The sequence below is a fragment of the Bombina bombina genome, chromosome 3 (assembly GCF_027579735.1).
Source record: "Bombina bombina isolate aBomBom1 chromosome 3, aBomBom1.pri, whole genome shotgun sequence".
NCBI lineage: Eukaryota > Metazoa > Chordata > Amphibia > Anura > Bombinatoridae > Bombina > Bombina bombina.
This window is the reverse complement of record NC_069501.1, coordinates 1,067,623,575-1,067,644,483: the sequence shown is the minus strand read 5'-3', so window position 1 is coordinate 1,067,644,483 and position 20,909 is coordinate 1,067,623,575. Positions and strand designations below refer to the sequence as shown.

At 38.1% G+C, this 20,909-nt stretch overlaps 1 protein-coding gene across 1 annotated transcript in view; it reads right to left on the bottom strand.

Moving 5' to 3' along the window:
* LOC128652068 (aquaporin-2-like) overlaps positions 1 to 19,947 on the bottom strand; it is a 35,689-nt gene extending 15,742 nt beyond the window's left edge. The window contains 3 exon segments of the mRNA XM_053705018.1: positions 19,586 to 19,684; positions 19,686 to 19,931; positions 19,933 to 19,947. Coding sequence (XP_053560993.1) covers positions 19,586 to 19,684; positions 19,686 to 19,931; positions 19,933 to 19,947 — 360 coding nt within the window.
* Between the last annotated feature and the right edge of the window lie 962 nt (positions 19,948 to 20,909).

Genomic DNA, 20,909 nt, shown 5'->3' with positions numbered 1-20,909 from the left:
AGGCGAGCTTAGGCGGGCGTATTGGGCCGGCGAAGGCAGGAAAGTTGACATGTTGATAACTACCCCCCTAAGGGTAATATACAGATATAGGGCATATTATTAAAATATTAGTTGTAAATATTTTGGTGAAAAAAATAAGTGAAACATTTTTGTGTTCAGAAAGCAATGGATTCTACCATGTTGGAACCTAGGTTTCGCTCTCTGCTAAGGCCAATTAGAGACAGCTATAAATGAGCCACTAAAGTGTGCAACCAATGACTGTGTAGATTATATCAAGGTTTAGTCTTAAGTTCCATTTCTAACAGGAATCGGAAAGCTCTCAGTATTCAGAAGTAATTTACAACAAATAGGGACAAAAAACATTTTTTTACTACACAAAACTAAACATTTATAGTACAGTTTCAAGGTGCTTAATGTTCCTTTGATTTATAAAGTCTTTGATCTTCCCTCGCTAGCACAGATGAGCTGCAATCAGTCACAGAGCAACAGTATTTCAAGCTTTGTTAATGATTTTACAAATGGTATGAGTGAAAATGCAATCTCATTGTCATATTCAGTACACCCAGATGTTATGTAGCAGCTGTCCTATGGATGGAACCTGCAGTGTACTGGATATTGAGGACAATGTAACTCTCACTTGCAAGGAGACTACAATGTTTTATGAAACATTACAACATTTTATCTTCTCTTTGATGATGAGACGGATCATTTAAGCTAAATAAAACAGATGTTACACATTATTATAGTGTACATGTTTTATATTAGTCTCTTCTTATTGATTTGTATATTGTTATGACTGTTTTTTATTTTACCTGAATCAAATTAATAAAACAAAATGATGCACACTTTTATTTTGTTTATTTAAAGGGATTGTAAAGTCCAATTAAACGTTCATGATTCAGATAGGGTGTGTAATTTTAAAAAACGTTCTATTTTACTTGGCATTTTCAGCGTTAAAACAGCACCGGGCACCGCAGCTATTCCAAGTCTTGTCGGTATAGCTGTACCACACACATTTTAGCCTGAAAATGCAACGTCAGTCCCGCACACATAAAAATTACAGCCTAGATTACTAGATTTGTCGGTAAAGACCCGCGGTGCTAACGAGCCTTTTTTTTTCAGCGCCCCCTTAAGACAACGCTGGTATTACGAGTTGTCTGAATGGCTGCGTTAGCCTCAGAAAAGGGAGCATTGAGCATAATTTAGCTCTACTTCAACTCTCAATACCAGCGTTGCTTACGGTAGCTGTAAGATGGAAAAACGTGCTGGTGCACAATATCCCCATAGGAAACAATGGGGCTGAGCTGGCTGAAAAAAAAACCTAACACCTGCAAAAAAGCAGGGTTCAGCTCCTAACGCAGCCCCATTGTTTCCTATGGGGAAACACTCTCTAAGTCTACACCTAACACCCTAACATGAACCCTGAGTCTAAAAACCCCTAATCTTACACTTATTAACCCCTAATCTGCCGCCCCCCGCTATCGCTGACACCAGCATTATATTATTAACCCCTAATCTGCCGCTCCGTACACCGCTGCAACCTACATTATAGCTATGAACCCCTAATCTGCTGTCCCTAACATTGCAGAAACCTATATTATATTTGTTAACCCCTAATCTGCCCCCCCCCGTCGCCGCCACCTACCTACACTTATTAACCCATAATCTGCTGACCAGACATCGCCACCACTATAATAAATATATTAACCCCTAAACCGCCGCACTCCCGCCTCGCAAACAATATAATACATTTTATTAACCCCTAATCTGCCCCCCTAACATCGCCTCCACCTACCTACAATTATTAACCCCTAATCTGCCGTCCCCAACGTCGCCGCTACTATAATAAAGTTATTAACCACTAAACCTAAGTCTAACCCTAACCTAGTTAATAACCTAGTTATTAACTATTTAATAGCTACCTAGTTAAAATAATTACAAAATTACCTGTAAAATAAATCCTAACCTAAGTTACAAATACACCTAACATTACACTATCATTAAACTAATTAAATAAATTACCTACAATTATCTAAACTAAAATACAATTAAATAAACTAAACTATAATACAAAAAAAACACTAAATTACAGAAAATATTTTTTTTTACAAGTTTAAACTAATTACAGGTAATCTAAGCCCCCTAATAAAATAAAAAAGCCCCAAAAATAATAAAATGCCCTACCCTATGCTAAATTACAAAGTAATTAGCTCTTTTACCAGCCCTTAAAAGGGCTTTTTGCGGGGCATTGCCCCAAAGTAATCAGCTCTTTTACCTGTAAATAAAAATACAATACCCCCCAACATTACAACCCACATACCCCTACTCTAAAACCCACCCAAACCCCCTTAAAACAACCTAACACTAACCCCCTGAAGATCTCCCTACCTTGAGTTGTCTTCACTCAGCCGAGCCAAATTCTTCATCCAAGCGGGGCAGAAGAGGTCCTCCATCCGGTTGAAGTCTTCATCCAAGCGGGGCAGAAGAGGTCTTCCATCCGATTGAAGTCTTCATCCAAGCGGAATCTTCTATCTTCATCCATCCGGAGCGGAGCGGCAGCATCCTGAAGACCTCTGGCATGGAACATCCATCCTGGACGACGACTTCCTAACGAATGACGGTTCCTTTAAATGACGTCATCCAAGATGGCGTCCCTCGAATTCCGAATGGCTGATAGGATTCTATCAGCCAATCGGAATTAAGGTAGGAAAAATCTGATTGGCTGATTCAATCAGCCAATCAGATTGAAATTCAATCCAATTGGCTGATCCAATCAGCCTATCGGATTGACCTTGCATTCTATTGGCTGATCGGAACAGCCAATAGAATGCGAGGTCAATCCGATTGGCTGATTGGATTAGCCAATCGGATTGAACTTCAATCTGATTGGCTGATTGAATCAGCCAATCAGATTTTTCCTACCTTAATTCCGATTGGCTGATAGAATCCTATAAGCCAATCGGAATTTGAGGGACGTCATCTTGGATGACGTCATTTTAAGGAACCGTCATTTGTCGGGAAGTCGTCGGCCAGGATGGATGTTCCGCGTTGGAGGTCTTCAGGATGCTGCCGCTCCATTCCTGATGGATGAAGATAGAAGATTCCACTTGGATGAAGACTTCAATCGGATGGAAGACCTCTTCTGCCCCGCTTGGATGAATAATTTGGCTTGGCTGAGTGAAGACGACTCAAGGTAGGGAGATCTTCAGGGGGTTAGTGTTAGGTTTTTTTAAGGGGGTTTGGGTGGGTTTTAGAGTAGGGATATGTGGGTGGTGGGTTGTAATGTTGGGGGGGCTATTGTATTTTTATTTAAAGGTAAAAGAGCTGATTACTTTGGGGCAATGCCCCGCAAAAAGCCCTTTTAAGGGCTGGTAAAAGAGCTGATTACTTTGTAATTTAGGATAGGGTAGGGCATTTTATTATTTTGGGGGGCTTTTTTATTTTATTAGGGGGCTTAGATTAGGTGTAATTAGTTTAAACTTGTAAAAAAAATTATTTTCTGTAATTTAGTGGGGGTTTTTTGTATTATAGTTTAGTTTATTTAATTGTATTTTAGTTTAGATAATTGTAGGTAATTTATTTAATTAGTTTAATGATAGTGTAGTGTTAGGTGTATTTGTAACTTAGGTTAGAATTTATTTTACAGGTAATTTTGTAATTAGTGCAACAGGAAAAAACGGCTACAGGGCTACAAACCTACTCAATCCAATGAATAAAAGGGGACAGCATAAGAAAAGTTGAAAAAGTAAAAAGGCTTTATTGTGTAACACTTAAAAACAAGTAGAGCCGTAGCTCAAAACAGCATACACTGACAAAAGGGGTAACAGTGCAGCACAGCAGACATGTTTCGTGTGTCCTCAGCACACTTGTTCACTGCTATATGATTGCTGCCACTGTTACTCCTATTTAAAGGAACAACACACATTAATTAAAAACAAAAATTAACCCCTTATTGTCCTGTTGAATTAAGTATGTTAGGCTAAACTAATGACAGAATAACATTGGGTACAGAGAGGGAGTTCAAGCAGCTAGATTATAAACAAAATAGTGTATTGTACAACAAATATTCAATAAAAATCTAAACTGGCTCAATTAAGAACAGCTTAAAAAGAATAAGTATGTATATACATTTGTATGTGTTCTCAACTCATGCTAATGCTGACTCATATTAGAGGTACCTTAAATAGATTTGAGGAAGGGGATACAGATATAGACAAATTCCTAATTGTGAGAGTGCAACATAACCTAATGTACCCATAGTCCCTAGTTGCTAAGCCCTAGATTTAATATGTTATATTTTGGTGAACAGTTATAATACACTATTATTGGCTATATGTACTATTAGTTTTTGAAAATGGTATAATTGTACAGGGTATCACCTTGGTATGACAAAAAAGGAAATGTAGTGCTTGGATTAGATAAAAAGATTGACATCGCTTTCTTTATTAATGCCATATGGATGTCTGGTGTTAAGTAGAAAAATCCATTGGGCTTCCTTATAGTCCAGCCTTTGGATTCTATCACCACCCCTTTTATGTGGTGGTACATGGTCAATTGCCTGTATGGACAAAAGGGCAGCATTGCCCGAGTGTTCAGATTTAAAGTGTCTGGCTACGGGAGTGAAGATATCTGGGTCTTCTATATCCCTAACATGTTCCTGGGCTCTGTCCCTAACAAGTCGTTTGGTTTTCCCGACATATTGTATATTACACCCCCTGCAGGTCAGCAGGTAAATCACATGATTGGATTTACAATTGAGGTTGAATCTAATATTATATGTGCGACTTGTTGATGTGGAGGTAAAATTTGCCCCTTCCACTACATGTCTGCAGGTTTTGCACCTTTGTGTCCTACATTTGAAAAAGCCAAACCTTTGTGGGAGCCAAGTACGTGTATTGGCACTTGCGAGATCGGAGGGTGCTATAATATTTCCAATAGTCTTACTTTTTCTTGCTACATATCTGCAACCCTCCGTAGCTATCTGTGCCAAATTTGTATCGGTGGCCAAAATTGGTAATGATTGTTTAATAATATCACAGATTTTGTGATATTCTAAACTGTACGGTGTACTGAACACAAGTTTGCCCTCTTTTTGTTTGTTTTGTCTGGTACCACTTTGTTTGTTAGTTTTATGTTTGTACACTAACAAATTTTCTCTTGGAATTTTTTCCACTTCTTCTTTGGTTTGCCTCAACAAGGGTAGAGGATAGTCTCTTTGCAAGAGTCTGTGCTCTAGTATTTGACACTGGGTTTCAAAGGTTTGTCTATCTGAGCAGAGTCTCTTGGTTCTAATAAATTGTCCCTTAGGGATAGCTTTCTTGACATGTTGAGGATGGCCAGATTTATAGTTTAGTATAGTATTGTCCCTTAGGGATAGCTTTCTTGACATGTTGAGGATGGCCAGATTTATAGTTTAGTATAGTATTCCCCCCCTGTGGGACATTGTATATTTTTTACTAACAGCTGTGGAATTTCTTTTAACGCACAATTATTTTCTTTTTGAGGGACAATGCTATCTCCAGAGACGTGGCACGGCCATGGGGGCAAAGTTTGCCCCCTCCTACGCTAACCTCTATATGGGGTGGTGGGAGGCTGCCCACATCTATGGAGATAGCAATCCCCACAAGGAACATATTATTTACTATGGTAGATATATTGACAACCTGCTGGTGGTGTGGGATGGAGATGTGGAACTTGCCAAAGATTTTGTCAAGAATATCAATGAAAATGATGTGAATCTTAAATTCACTTCACAGCTAAGTCTTGACCATATTGAATTTTTGGATGTTGACATTGTAGTCAACACAGCACAAAAAACCATTAATACCTCGGTGTATAGGAAACCCACAGGGGGGGAATACTATACTAAACTATAAATCTGCAAAGAGACTATCCTCTACCCTTGTTGAGGCAAACCAAAGAAGAAGTGGAAAAAATTCCAAGAGAAAATTTGTTAGTGTACAAACATAAAACTAACAAACAAAGTGGTACCAGACAAAACAAACAAAAAGAGGGCAAACTTGTGTTCAGTACACCGTACAGTTTAGAATATCACAAAATCTGTGATATTATTAAACAATCATTACCAATTTTGGCCACCGATACAAATTTGGCACAGATAGCTACGGAGGGTTGCAGATATGTAGCAAGAAAAAGTAAGACTATTGGAAATATTATAGCACCCTCCGATCTCGCAAGTGCCAATACACGTACTTGGCTCCCACAAAGGTTTGGCTTTTTCAAATGTAGGACACAAAGGTGCAAAACCTGCAGACATGTAGTGGAAGGGGCAAATTTTACCTCCACATCAACAAGTCGCACATATAATATTAGATTCAACCTCAATTGTAAATCCAATCATGTGATTTACCTGCTGACCTGCAGGGGGTGTAATATACAATATGTCGGGAAAACCAAACGACTTGTTAGGGACAGAGACCAGGAACATGTTAGGGATATAGAAGACCCAGATATCTTCACTCCCGTAGCCAGACACTTTAAATCTGAACACTCGGGCAATGCTGCCCTTTTGTCCATACAGGCAATTGACCATGTACCAGCACATAAAAGGGGTGGTGATAGAATCCAAAGGCTGGACTATAAGGAAGCCCAATGGATTTTTCTACTTAACACCAGACATCCATATGGCATTAATAAAGAAAGCGATGTCAATCTTTTTATCTAATCCAAGCACTACATTTCCTTTTTTGTCATACCAAGGTGATACCCTGTACAATTATACCATTTTCAAAAACTAATAGTGCATATAGCCAATAATAGTGTATTATAACTGTTCACCAAAATATAACATATTAAATCTAGGGCTTAGCAACTAGGGACTATGGGTACATTAGGTTATGTTGCACTCTCACAATTAGGAATTTGTCTATATCTGTATCCCCTTCCTCAAATCTATTTAAGGTACCTCTAATATGAGTCAGCAGTAGCATGAGTTGAGAACACATACAAATGTATATACATACTTATTCTTTTTAAGCTGTTCTTAATTGAGCCAGTTTAGATTTTTATTGAATATTTGTTGTACAATACACTATTTTTGTTTATAATCTAGCTGCTTGAACTCCCTCTCTGTACCCAATGTTATTCTGTCATTAGTTTAGCCTAACATACTTAATTCAACAGGACAATAAGGGGTTAATTTTTGTTTTTAATTAATGTGTGTTGTTCCTTTAAATAGGAGTAACAGTGGCAGCAATCATATAGCAGTGAACAAGTGTGCTGAGGACACACGAAACATGTCTGCTGTGCTGCACTGTTACCCCTTTTGTCAGTGTATGCTGTTTTGAGCTACGGCTCTACTTGTTTTTAAGTGTTACACAATAAAGCCTTTTTACTTTTACAACTTTTGTTATGCTGTCCCCCTTTTATTCATTGGATTGAGTAGGTTTGTAGCCCTGTAGCCGTTTTTTCCTGTTGCACTTTGTACTTTCATCACGCCTGGACAGAGGCGTGTCGGCTGGGCTCCCTACTTCCGGATTTCCTACACAGTCTGCACGGAGGAGCGGAACGGACGTGACACACTGTTACCTCTCAGACACGCTGAAGTGACGCTGCTCAGTGAAAGGACCCCGGACCCTCGCAGGAACGGTAAGCGCCACACTAGTGGAACTTTCTAATTTTGTAATTATTTTAACTAGGTAGCTATTAAATAGTTAATAACTATTTAATAGCTATTGTACCTAGTTAAAATTAATACAAAGTTGCCTGTAAAATAAATATAAATCCTAAAATAGCTACAATGTAACTATTAGTTATATTGTAGCTATATTAGGGTTTATTTTATAGGTAAGTATTTAGTTTTAAATAGGAATAATTTATTTAATGTTATTAAATTTAGTTAGTTTAATTTAAATTATATTTAAGTTAGGGGGGTGTTAGGGTAAGGGTTAGACTTAGGTTTAAGGGTTAATAACTTTATTATAGTAGCAGCGACGTTGGGGGCGGCAGATTAGGGGTTAATAATTGTAGGTAGGTGGCGGCGATGTTAGGGGGGGGCAGATTAGGGGTTAATAAAATTTATTATAGTGTTTGCGAGGCGGGAGTGTGGCGGTTTAGGGGTTAATACATTTATTATGGTGGTGGCGATGTCCGGTCGGCACATTAGGGGTTAATAAGTGTAGGTAGGTGGTGGCGACGTTGGAGGGGGGGCAGATTAGGGGGTAATAAATATAATATAGGTGTCGGCGATGTTAGGGGCAGCAGATTAGGGGTTCATAGCTATAATGTAGGTGGCGGTGATGTCCAGTCAGCAAATTAGGGGTTAAAAAAAATTTATTATAGGGTTTGCGATGTGGGGGTTGTCTGCTGGACATAGTCAAGATCTGCTAGTTTTGAAGCTAATAGAAATCTACTTACAAGTCAAATGGTGTGAGTTGTTGTTGGGTGTATCTTATCCTGTGTGTCTGAGCTTATCCAAGTGCATCATGAGGAACTTCTGTTAAGTGTCAGCAATTGTTTACCCTCTCATCCCTTACCATGCATGATCCAGTAAAACCATATCTTGTGAAATTGGTCCTTGGTGCCATGGAGCCATGCAATTTCTTCTGACATAATATATATATATATATTTAAATTTTGTCCATAATTTCCTGCCAGGTGGGGACTCCTATCTTCCAGTGTCTTGCTATGCAAGTTCTAGAGCCTGTGCAGCTTATCTTAATAAATTTATTAATGGGAGTGTTAAATTGAGGGAGACCATGGTTCAGTAACGCTTGAAAGATATCAAGGGAAATAGGTTTGTCAAGTAACGTGCTTAGCATATTGTTTAGTTGATTCCATATATCTTTTACTTTGACACAATCCCACCACATATGACTATATGAGCCCAGTTCTTCACAGCCCCTGTAGCAATTCTTTGAGTTAGTGGGGGAGAAGTGTGACATTTTTATGGGGGTTAAGTACCACCTAAAAGAGGTCTTTATGCAGTTTTCCCTAAGATCTGTACTTACTAAACCTTTGCATGCGTCAAACATAATTTGATCCCATTCATCCTTCGGGACTGTAGTGCCTGTGTCTATTTCCCATTTTGTGATAGTGGATGATTTAGATTTGTATTTATTTTCTTGAAGTGTAAGGTACAATTTAGTTATAGTGTGCTTATCTCTGCTATCGGATCTACAAAAAAAGTTCTAGCGTTGTGTATCGGTCTTTCCCTTCATGAGTGACATAACTATTGAGAGCAGTGGAAATTTGCAAGTAAACAAACCAGTGTAGTTTGAGTGGTATTAATTTCTCCTGCAATTGATTTAATGTGATCAGGTGTCCCGCTATCATGAAATCAGCTACCCTGTAAAGTCCTTTGTTTGCCCACTTATCTAACTGACCATGGATTTTCTTGATGCAGAAGGTGTTTAAGTGGTTTAACCCAAGTTTTGGCAGGGATCAGGGTTAGTGTTTTAGTGAGTGTTTTCCATAGTGTCATCCTATCTGTTGTGATGGGAGATCTGTTTGGGTCAGGAGTTTTGTCCCCTCTCAGGTCCCATAGGATGTCATCAGCCTTGCTAACACCTGCCAGATCCTTCTCTATTTTTGTCCACAAGATATTCTGTGTCTGTTTACTAATGAGGGAGGTCTGTGCTAATCTGGCTGCTTGGTAGTAATCTAGTAAATTCGGTAGACCCATCCCTCCCAATTGATGGTGTTGAGCTAATATTTAGGATGCAATTCTCGGTCTCCTGTCTTCTCTGAGAAAGAAAGTTAGGTCTGCTTGTAATTTTTGGATATCTGGGGATGGTATTTTTATGGGTAATGCTCTAAAGAGATACAAGATTCTGGGTAAGATATTCATTTTTAGAGCTGAGAGACGCCCATACCATGAGAAATTGCTCTTTTTCCATGTTTTCAGGTCTTTTCTTGGTATGGCTGGGTAGTGATAAGGGGAGAGCCTCACCACAAACACTATTTAAATATTATTAACCCCTAATCTGCCGTCCGCTCACCCCCCCCGCTATAATAAACCTATTAAACCCTAAACCGCAAGCCCCCCACAACAAAATAAACTAATTTAAACTAGTAACCCTTAAAACTAACGACCCCCTAACTTTATATTAAAATTTCACTAGCTTAAATTAAATTAAAATTTACCTGTCAAATTTAAAAAATTAATTTTAAGCTAAAATTAAACTATTATAATTATTAAACTAAAATTTAATTAACTACCAATTAAATAAAACTAAACTACCAATAAAAAATCCTAACACTACTCTAAAAATGACAAAAAGTATCTAATTACAAGAAATAAAAACTTTCGGCTAGATTAGGAGTTGTACTAAGGTCCTAACACTGCTTTTTCACTACCGCTGCTATTACGAGTCTTGCAGGTTTAGGAGCACCGCACACTTCTTTGGCCTTACCGCAAAACGACTTACGTAAACTTCGTAAAGCCTTTTTTCTATGGGACTTCCATTGCGCTGGTATTACGAGTCTGTTCTGGGAGGTCAAAAAGTGAGCGGTACACACTCTACCTCCAAGTTCTCTAACACATTTTAAAGTCAGTAGTTAAGAGTTTTATGGTACAACTCCGTAACATAAAACTCATAATTAAAGTGCTAAAAAGTACACTAACACCCATAAACTACCTATTAACCCCTAAACCGAGGCCCTCCCGCATCGCAAACACTAAAATTTAATTTTTAACCCCTAATCTGCCGCTCCAGACATCGCCACCACTATAATAAACATATTAACCCCTAAACCACCGCACTCCCACCTCGCAAACACTAGTTAAATATTATTAACCTCTAATCTGCCATCCCTAACATCACCGCCACCTACATTATACTTATTAACCCCTAATCTGCCGCTCTGGACATCACCGCCGCCTACATTATACTTATAAACCCCTAATCTGTTGCCCCCAACATCGCTGACACCTACATTATTTTTATTAACCCCTAATCTGCCACCCCCAAAGATAGAAGATGTCGTCTGGATGAAGACTTCAGCAGGTCTGGAGGACCACTTTGCCCTGCTTGAATGAAGACTTCTCCCGGCTTCATTGAGGACTTCGGCCCGGTTGGATGAAGACTTCTACCACTTCCTTGAGGATGGATGTCCGGTCTTCAGAACTGTAAGTCGATCTTCAGGGGGGTTAGTGTTAGGTTTTTTTAAGGGGTGTATTGGGTGGGTTTTATTTTTCGATTAGGGGTTTGGGCCGCAAAAGAGCTAACTGCCCTTTTAAGGGCAATGCCCATCCAAATGCCCTTTCAGGGCAATGGGGAGCTAAGGTTTTTTTTAGTTAGTATTTTATTTGGGGGGTTGGTTGTGTGGGTGGTGGGTTTTACTGTTAGGGGGTGTTTGTATTTTTTTTTTTACAGGTAAAAGAGCTGATTACTTTGGGGCAATGCCCCGCAAAAGGCCCTTTTAAGGGCTATTGATAGTTTAGTTTAGGCTAGGGTTTTTTTATTTTGGGGGGGCTTTTTTTATTTTGATAGGGCTATTAGATTAGGTGTAATTAGTTTAAATATCTTGTAATTTGTTTATTATTTTCTGTAATTTAGTGTTTTGCTTTTTTTGTACTTTAGCTAATTTAATTTAATTTATTTAATTGTTTTTAATTTAGTAAATTTATTTAATTATAGTGCAGTGTTAGGTATTATTGTAACTTAGTTTAGGTTTTATTTTACAGGCACTTTTGTATTTATTTTAGCTAGGTAGTTATTAAATAGTTAATAACTATTTAATATCTATTCTACCTAGTTAAAATAAAAACAAACTTGCCTGTAAAATAAAAATAAACCCTAAGCTAACTACAATGTAACTATTATAGGTAAGTATTTAGTTTTAAATAGGAATTATTTAGGTAATAATATTATTTTTTATTTAGATTTATTGTAATTATATTTAAGTTAGGGGGTGTTAGGGTTAGGTTTAGACTTAGGTTTAGGGGTTAATGCATTTAGTATAGTGACAGCGACGTTGGGGGCGGCAGATTAGGGGTTAATAAATGTAGGTAGGTTGCGGCGATGTTAGATATGGCAGATTAGGGGTCAATAATATTAAACTAATGTTTGCGAGGCGGGAGTGTGGCGGTTTAGGAGTTAATATGTTTATTATAGTGGCGGCGACGTTGGGGCGGGAGATTAGGGGTTAATAAATATAATGTAGGTGTTGGCGATGTTGGGGCAGCAGATTAGGGGTCAATACATATAATGTAGGTTGCGGCAGTGTCCGGAGTGGCAGATTAGGGGTTAATAAGTATAATGTAGGTGTAGGCAATGTCGGGGGCGGCAGATTAGGGGTTAATAAGTGTAAGATTGGGGGTGTTTAGACTTGGGGTTCATGTTATGGTGTTAGGTGTAAGACATAAATTGTTTTTCCCCATAGGAATCAATGGGGCTGCATTACTGAGTTTTACGCTGCTTTTTTGCAGGTGTTAGACTTTTTCTCAGCCGGCTCTCCCCGTTGATTCCTATGGGGAAATCGTGCACAAGCACGTACGACCAGCTCACCGCTGACTTAAGCAGGGTATTGGAGTGTGGTAAGGAGCCCAATTTTGCTCAACGCTCACTTCTTGCCTTTTAACGCCGGGTTTGTAAAAACCTGTTATACCAGCGCTGCAGGTAAGTGAGCGGTGAGAGAAAACTGCTCGTTAGCACCGCATAGCTCCTAACACAAAACTCGTAATCTAGCTGTTTGTAAATTACAAAAAAACACTAAATTACGAAAAAAATAACAAATTATCAAAATAAAAAAGAATTACACCTAATCTAATAGCCCTATCAAAATAAAAAAGCCCCCCCAAAATAAAAAAAACCTAGAGTACAATAAACTACCATTGGCCCTTAAAAGGGCCTTTTGTGGGGCATTTCTCCAAAGATATTAGCTCTCTTACCTTTAAAAAATATACAAACACCCCCACAACAGTAAACCCCACCACCCAACCAACCCCCCCAAATAAAAAAACTATCTAAAATAACCTAAGCTAACCATTGCCCTGAAAAGGGCATTTGTGATGGGCATTGCCCTTAAAAGGGCATTTTGCTCTTTTACTGCCCACTACTCTAAACTAACCCCCTCCAAAAAAAAAACTTAAAAAAACCTAACACTAACCCCCAACAATCCACTTACAGTTGTTGAAGTCCCGCTTGAAGGATCTTCATCCAGCCAGCAAAGTCATCATCCATGCGGCAATATGTCTTCATCCAGACGGCCTCTTCTATCTTCATCCAGCCGGCAAAGTCCTTATCCAGACGGCCTCTTCGATCTTCATCCAGCCGGCGCGGAGCGGGTCCATCCTGAAGATGTGGAGCATCCTCTTGATACGGTCGCCGCCATACACTGAATCTTCAATGCAAGAGCTGCTTAAATCCTATTGGCTGATTTGAATAGCCAATAGGATTTTAGCAGCCCTACTTCCTATTGGCTGATTCAATTTTTTCAGCCAATAGGAATGCAAGGGACGCCATCTTGAATCGCGTCCCTTGCATTGAAGATCCAGTGTACGGCGGTGACCGTATAAAGAGGATGCTCCGTGCCAGATGTCTTCAGGATGGACCCGCTCCGCGCCTCCGGGATCAAAATAGAAGATGCCGTCTGGATGGTGGGTCTTTGTATTTTTTTTTTCAATAAAAGAGCTGATATCTTTAGGGACAATGCCCTACAAAAGGCCATTTTTAAGGGCCATTGGTATTTTATTCTAGATTTAGGTTTTTTATTTTGGGGTATTTTTTCTTATGGATATTAGAATAGAAATATTTTTTTATTTTTGATAATTTGTTTGTTATTTTGTGTAATGTATATTTTTAGGGGGTGTTTTTTTAGCAAAAGAGCTGTTTAACTTAGGACAATGCCCTACAAAAGGTCCTTTTATGGGCCCTTGTTTGTATAGTGTTAGGGGGTATTTGTATTCTTTTTTGGAGCAAAAGAGCTGTTTATCTCAGGGCAATGCCCTACAAAAGTCCCCTTTTAAGGGCCACCCCCAAAAGGCCTGTTTAAGGGCCGCTGGTAGTTTGGGGGGTTGTATAGTGTTAGGGGGGTGTTTGTATTATTTTTGGAGCAAAAGAGATGTTTATCTCAGGGCCCTACAAAAGGTGGGGTTGGGTATTTTTTTAAGGGTATTAGAATATGATTAATCTTTATTTTTTTTGGATAATTTTTTTTTTGTAATGGTAGGTTTTAGTGTAAGGCAAGTTAGGTTTTATTTCACAGGTAAGTTTGTATTTATTTTAACTAGGTAGTTAGTAAATAGTTAATAACTATTACTAAGTAGTCTACCTAGTTAAAATAAATACAAACTTACCTGTGAAATAAAAATAAAACCTAAGCTGCAGTAGATACAATATAACTATTAGTTATATTTTAGCTAGCTTAGGTTTTATTTTACAGGTAAGTATGTATTTAGTTTTAAATAGGTATTATTTAGTTAATAATTGTAAAGTTAATTTAGATCTAATTTAATTATGTTAAAGTTAGGGAGGCTTAGGGTTAGGTTTAGGGTTAGGTTTAGGGGTTAATATTGTTTCATTAACTTGTTGCGATGTAGGGGTCTGGCGGTTTAGGGGTTTAATAGGTTTATTTAGTTAATAATTGTAAATTTAATTTAGCTATATTTTTATTATGTTAAAGTTAGGGCGTGTTAGGGTTAGGTTTAGGGTTACGTTAGGGTTAGGGTTACGTTATGGGTTAGGTTTAGGGGTTAATATAGTTTAATTTAGCTTGTTGCGAAGGGCTGGCGGTTTAGGGGTTAATAAATGTAGTATAGTGGCGGCGATATCGGGAGCGGCAGATTAGGGGTTAATAATTTGATCTAGTGATCTAGGCAGTGTTGATATCGGGAGCGGGCAGATTAGGGGTTAATAACTGTAGGCAGGCGTCAGCAATGTTGGGGGGCAGCAGATTAGGGGTGTTTTAGACTTGGGATCTATGTTAGGGTGTTAGGTTTAAACAGTATTTTTATTTCCCCATAGACATCAATGGGGCTGAGTTAAGGAACTTCTGTTTCCGCGATCGCAGGTGTTAGTTTTTTTTTGCCAGCTCTCCCCCATTGATGTCTATGAGGAAATCATGCATGAGCACATCTCAGCAGTGCTCTGAATGTGTGCGGTATGGATCTCAACGCTACCATATCGCATGCAAAAGGCATTTGATTGAAAACTAGTAATAGCAGCACTATAGGAAATTAAATAACGTAACTTTTCTTGCATTCGTTAATTTCTCTATAGCGCTCAAAACTCATAGTCTAGGTGATTGTGCTCACGCACATGGAGTTATTTAAGAGTCAGCACTAATTGCCTGAAATGCAAGTCTATCAAAAGATCTGAGATAAGGAGTCTGCAGAAGTTTAGATACAAGCGGCTAGATTACGAGTCTTGCGTTAGGCTTAAAAAGCAGCGTTGGCCGGTCCCAACGCTGCTTTTTAACGCCCGCTGGTATTACGAGTCTTGCAGGTACAGGGTGTACCGCTCACTTTTTTGGCCAGACTCGGAAATACCGCAAATCCACTTACGTCAATTGCGTATCCTATATTTTCAATTGGGACTTGCATAGCGCCGGTATTACGAGTCTGACCAAGATGTGAGCGGTAGACCCTCTCCTGTCAAGACTGGTACCGCATTTAAAAGTCAGTAGTTAAGAGTTTTACACTACAACGCCGTAGCATAAAACTCTTAACTAAAGTGCTAAAAAGTACACTAACACCCATTAACTACCTATTAACATCGCAAACACTAAAATAAAAATTTTAACCCCTAATCTGCCGAACCAGACATCGCCGCCACTATAATAAATATATTAACCCCTAAACCGCTGCACTCCCGCCTCGCAAACACTAGTTAAATATTATCAACCCCTAATCTGTCGTCCCTAACATCGCCAACACCTACCTACATTTATTAACCCCTTATCTGCCGCCCCCAACGTCCACTATATTAAAGTTATTAACCCCTAAATCTAATCTAACACTAACCCTAACCCCCCAATTTAAATATAATTTAAATAAATCTAAATAAAATAACTATCATTAACTACATTATTGATATTTAAAATTAAATACTTACCTATAAAATAAACCCTAAGATAGCTACAATATAACTAATAATTACATAGTAGCTAGCTTAGGGTTTATTTTTATTTTACAGGCAAGTTTGTATATATTTTAACTAGGTAGAATAGTTATTAAATAGTTATTAACTATTTAATAACTACCTAGCTAAAATAAATACAAAAGTACCTGTAAAATGAAACCTAACCTAAGTTACAATTACACCTAACACTACACTATAATTAAATTAATTCCCTAAATTAAATAAAATTATCTAAAGTACAAAAAAACAAACACTAAATTACAGAAAATAATACACACATTACAAGAATCTAATCCCCCTAAAAAAATAAAAAGCCCCCAAAATAAAAAAGCCCTACCCTACACTAAATTACAAATAGCCCCTGGAATGAAGGTTCCTTTAAAGGACGTCATCCAAGATGGGCATCCCTTCAGTTCCAACTGGCTGATAGAATTCTATCAGCCAATCGGAATTAAGGTAGAAAAAAATCCTATTGGCTGATGCAATCAGCCAATAGGATTGAAGTTCAATCCTATTGGCCGATCCAATCAGCCAATAGGATTGAGCTGCCATTCTATTGGCTGTTCCAGTCTTGGATGATGTAATTTAAAGGAACCTTCATTCCCGAAGAGCCGTCAGATGAAGAGGATGCTCCGTGTCGGATGTCTTGAAGATGGACCCGCTCCACGCCGGATGGATGAAGATAGAAGATGCTGTCTGGATGAAGACTTCTGCCTGTCTGGAGGACCACTTCGTCCGGCTTGGATGAAGACTTCTCCCGGCTTCGTTGAGGGACTTCGGCCAGGTTGGTTGAAGACGGTCTCCCGGTAAGGTGATCTTCAAGGGGTTAGTGTTAGGTTTTTTAAGGGGGGGAATGGGTGGGTTTTAGAATAGGGTTGGTTGTGTGGGTGGTGGGTTTTAATGTTGGGGGGTGATTTGTACTTTTTTTTTTACAGGTAAAAGAGCTAATTACTTTGCGGCAATGCTCCGCAAAAGGCCCTTTTAAGGGCTATTTGTAATTTAGTGTAGGGTAGGGCTTTTTTATTTTTTGGGGGGGGGCTTTTTTATTTTTTTAGGGGGATTAGATTAGGTGTAATTAGTTTTAAAAATTCTTGTAATTTGTTTATTATTTTCTGTAATTTAGTGTTTGTTTGTTTTTGTACTTTAGATAATTTAATTTAATTGTATTTAATTTAGTTAATTTATTTAATTATAGAATAGTGTTAGGTGTTAGTGTAGCTTTAGGTTAGGTTTTATTTTACAGGTACTTTTGTATTTATTTTAACTAGGTAGTTATTAAATAGTTAATAACTATTTAGTAACTATTCTACCTAGTTAATATAAATACAAACTTGCCTGTAAAATAAAAATAAACCCTAAGCTAGATACAATGTAACTATTAGTTATATTGTAGCTAGCTTAGGGTTTATTTTATAGGTAAGTATTTAGTTTTAAATAGGAATAATTTATTAAATGATAGGAATATTTATTTAGATTTTTTTACATTTTATTTAAGTTAGGGGTTGTTAGGGTTAGGGTTAGGTTTAGGGCTTAATAACTTTAATATAGTGTCGGCGACGTTGGGGGCGGCAGATTAGGGGTTATTAACTATAATGTAGGTGGCGGCGATGTTGGGGGCAGCAGAGTAGGGGTTTATACATATAATGTATGTGGCGGCGGTGTCCGGAGCGGCAGATTAGGGGTTAATAATATAATGCAGGTGTTGGCGATGTCGGGGGTGGCAGATTAGGGGTTCATAAGTGTAAGATTAGGGGTATTTAGACTCGGGGTTCATGTTAGGGTGTTAGGTGTAGACATAAATGTATTTTCCCCATAGTAATCAATGGGGCTGCATTAGGAGCTAAACGCTGCTTTTTTGCAGGTGTTAGGTTTTTTTCCAGCCGGCTCTCCTACATTGATTTCTATGGGGAAATCGTGCACGAGCACGTTTAGCCAGCTCACCGCTAACGTAAGCAGCGCTGGTATTGAGGTGAGATGTTGAGCAAAATTTTGCTCTACGCTCACTTTTTTTGCGGGTTAACGACAGGTTTGTAAAAACCCGTAATACCAGCGCTGTCTGCAAGTGAGTGGTGAGCATAAACTGCTAGTTAGCACCGCATTGCCTTTAACCCAAAACTCATAATCTAGCCGAAGGTAATTACAGAGGTAAAAAGTTTATTAATATAACAGTGTTGGTTATGCAAAACTGGGGAATGGTAAATAAAGGGATTATCTATCTTTTTTAACAATAACATTTTTGGTGTTTAATATCCCTTTAAACAAAGTGCTTTTTAAAATGAATATTCCTATGCTAATACAACTTTAGCATGTCCTTGACCACCAATATATTTGTGGGTGTTAATTTAATTATAATTTAATAACTACTGTAGGCATACAATATTTCCTGCTACATTTCATTTAAATTGACATAACATTTTGTTATGCAAAAATAGTGTATGGGGGCCTATCTATCAAGCTCTGAATGGAGCTTGACGGCCCGTGTTTTCTGGCGAGTCTTCAGAAAGACCGCAAATACCGCTTCACAAAGACCGCTGCTCCATAACCCTGCCGCCTGCTCTGAGCAGCCGGACAGGAATAGCCACAATTCAACCAGATCGAGCATGATCGGATTGATTGACACCCCCTGCTGGCGGCCGATTCGCTGCGAGTCTGTAGGGGGGCGGCGTTGCACCAGCAGCTCACAAGAGCTCTCCGCATTCAACAATGTCTTGCGGACCTGATCTGCACTGTCGGATCAGGTCCGCAAGACATTTGTTAAATAGGCCTCTATGTGTTAGTGTTGACTCTTTATTAGATTAAGTGGGAAAAAAAATAATATGGTGTCCCTAACAAAATTTAAATAAAATCATGGTTAAAAAATATATATTAATATATTTTTTTAAATGTATCCATTTGTTTATTATTATTATCAAGCAGATGGCAGACCTAAAACAAAACTGAATGTGATATGTCTATATCTTAAAGGGACAGTGTAGTCAAAATGAAACTTTCCTTCTTCAGATAGGGCATGCAATTTTAAACAACTTTCCAATCTACTTTTATAATCAAATTTTGCTTTGATCTCTTGGTATTTGTGGAAAGCTAAACCTAGGTAGGCTCATGCTAATTTCTAAGCCCTTGAAGGCAGCCTCTTATCTCAGTGCATTTTGACAGTTTTTCCACAGCTATACAGTGCTAGTTCATGTGTGCCATATAAATAACATTATGCTCACTCCTGTGGAGGTATTTATGAGTCAGCACTGATTGTCTAAAATGCATGTCTGTCAAAAGAACTGAGATAAGGGAGCAGTCTGCAGAGGCTTAGATACAAGGTAATCAAAAAGGTAAAACGTGTATTTTTATAAACGTGTTCGTTATGCAAAACTGGTGAATGGTATTAAAGAGATTATCTATCTTTTTAAAACAATAAACCATTTTCAAGTAAACTGTCCCTTTAAAACATCATATCTACAACCATCTAACAATATGCTATTATCATAAATCAACAGCATATTAAGAGTAATAAAACAAGCAATGAATAAACATATATATTAAATTCTCACCCCATTTATTGATAAATTTCCTCTGGCATGGAAAGGTGTAACCTCTTGCAATAAAGCTGCTCCAGATACTGCTCCTAACAGTTGAGCACCTATGTAAAAACGTTGCTCGTAAGAAAGAAATGTGTGACCCAACCAGAAATGCTAAAGTGACAGCCGGATTAATGTGAGCGCCGCTTATGTGACCAATTGTCTGAACTAAAGTGGCAATGCCAAGCCCAAATGCCAGAGCAATCTGAAGGTCACTAGGATTTACCCCTGGCCAGCTAAGTGCTGAACCTAAACCAAACAAAACAAATAATAGAGTAGCAAAAAATTCTGCAAAAACAGCACGAATAAAATCCACAGAACCGTAGCTCCCACATTATGGATACCTTCTATATTAGTTAAATTAATTCGATTCTTAAAGTCTTAGTTGTGGTTTCCTGTGTTGCTGATTAAGAGAAAGTTTGACATAACCATTTCTCCTTATATAGAATCACCTGCCCCACTGTTAAAATTAGAAAATATTTAAAGGAGGGGCTCAAACACTAAGATTTTTTTCCTTGCAATTAAAATAGAAATTATGAAGAAACCCACATTATACACCATGATAATATCAAGTAACCTCTGTCTAAAGTAATGTTTTAGTTTTATCAGCAATTATAGCTTAACTGATTTGTAATTTACTCCATGCATCAGAATGGTTTGACATGTGTTCCAGTCTGAATAATCAGATTTCTAAACTTGTGTGCATAAAAAACGTAAAATGAATCTTGTTGCTAATAGCTGAGTCCTGTTTATACCGATGTTATCTGTACTTTTTAATAAATCCATATCGGAATGTGACCAGAGAAGTAATAGAATGACAAATTCCTTTGTTCTATATTAGTGTAGTTTTCCACAGGGTCATTGAAGTTCTGTATTTTGTTCAGACGTCTCCATCTGTAATATAAGGATTTAATATAGATGCCGAGGATAAAATAAATGCCCAATGTCCAGTTTATCTAAATTACTTGTTGAAGTGTCACTCATGGTATTTTTGGACGGATTGTCAAATGCATAGCTATTGTAAAACCCCACAGTAATCTACTTTTGAAGCCCTACTGGTGCAGTAATTGCCCCTATATCTTGCATGTGATCCAGTGGATATTGGGTTTTCAGCAGCTTCTTGAAGGATGTTTGGACGTTTCAAGTTATACACTTTGAACCTGTTGTATACTAATTTTATAGGTCACTAGACAAAAGGGTCATGTTACATGGAGACAACATCTACATCGCTTCAAGTCCCATCAAATAACAAGACATCCGACTGTACATCTGACTGTAACTTAATCATACGTCCATT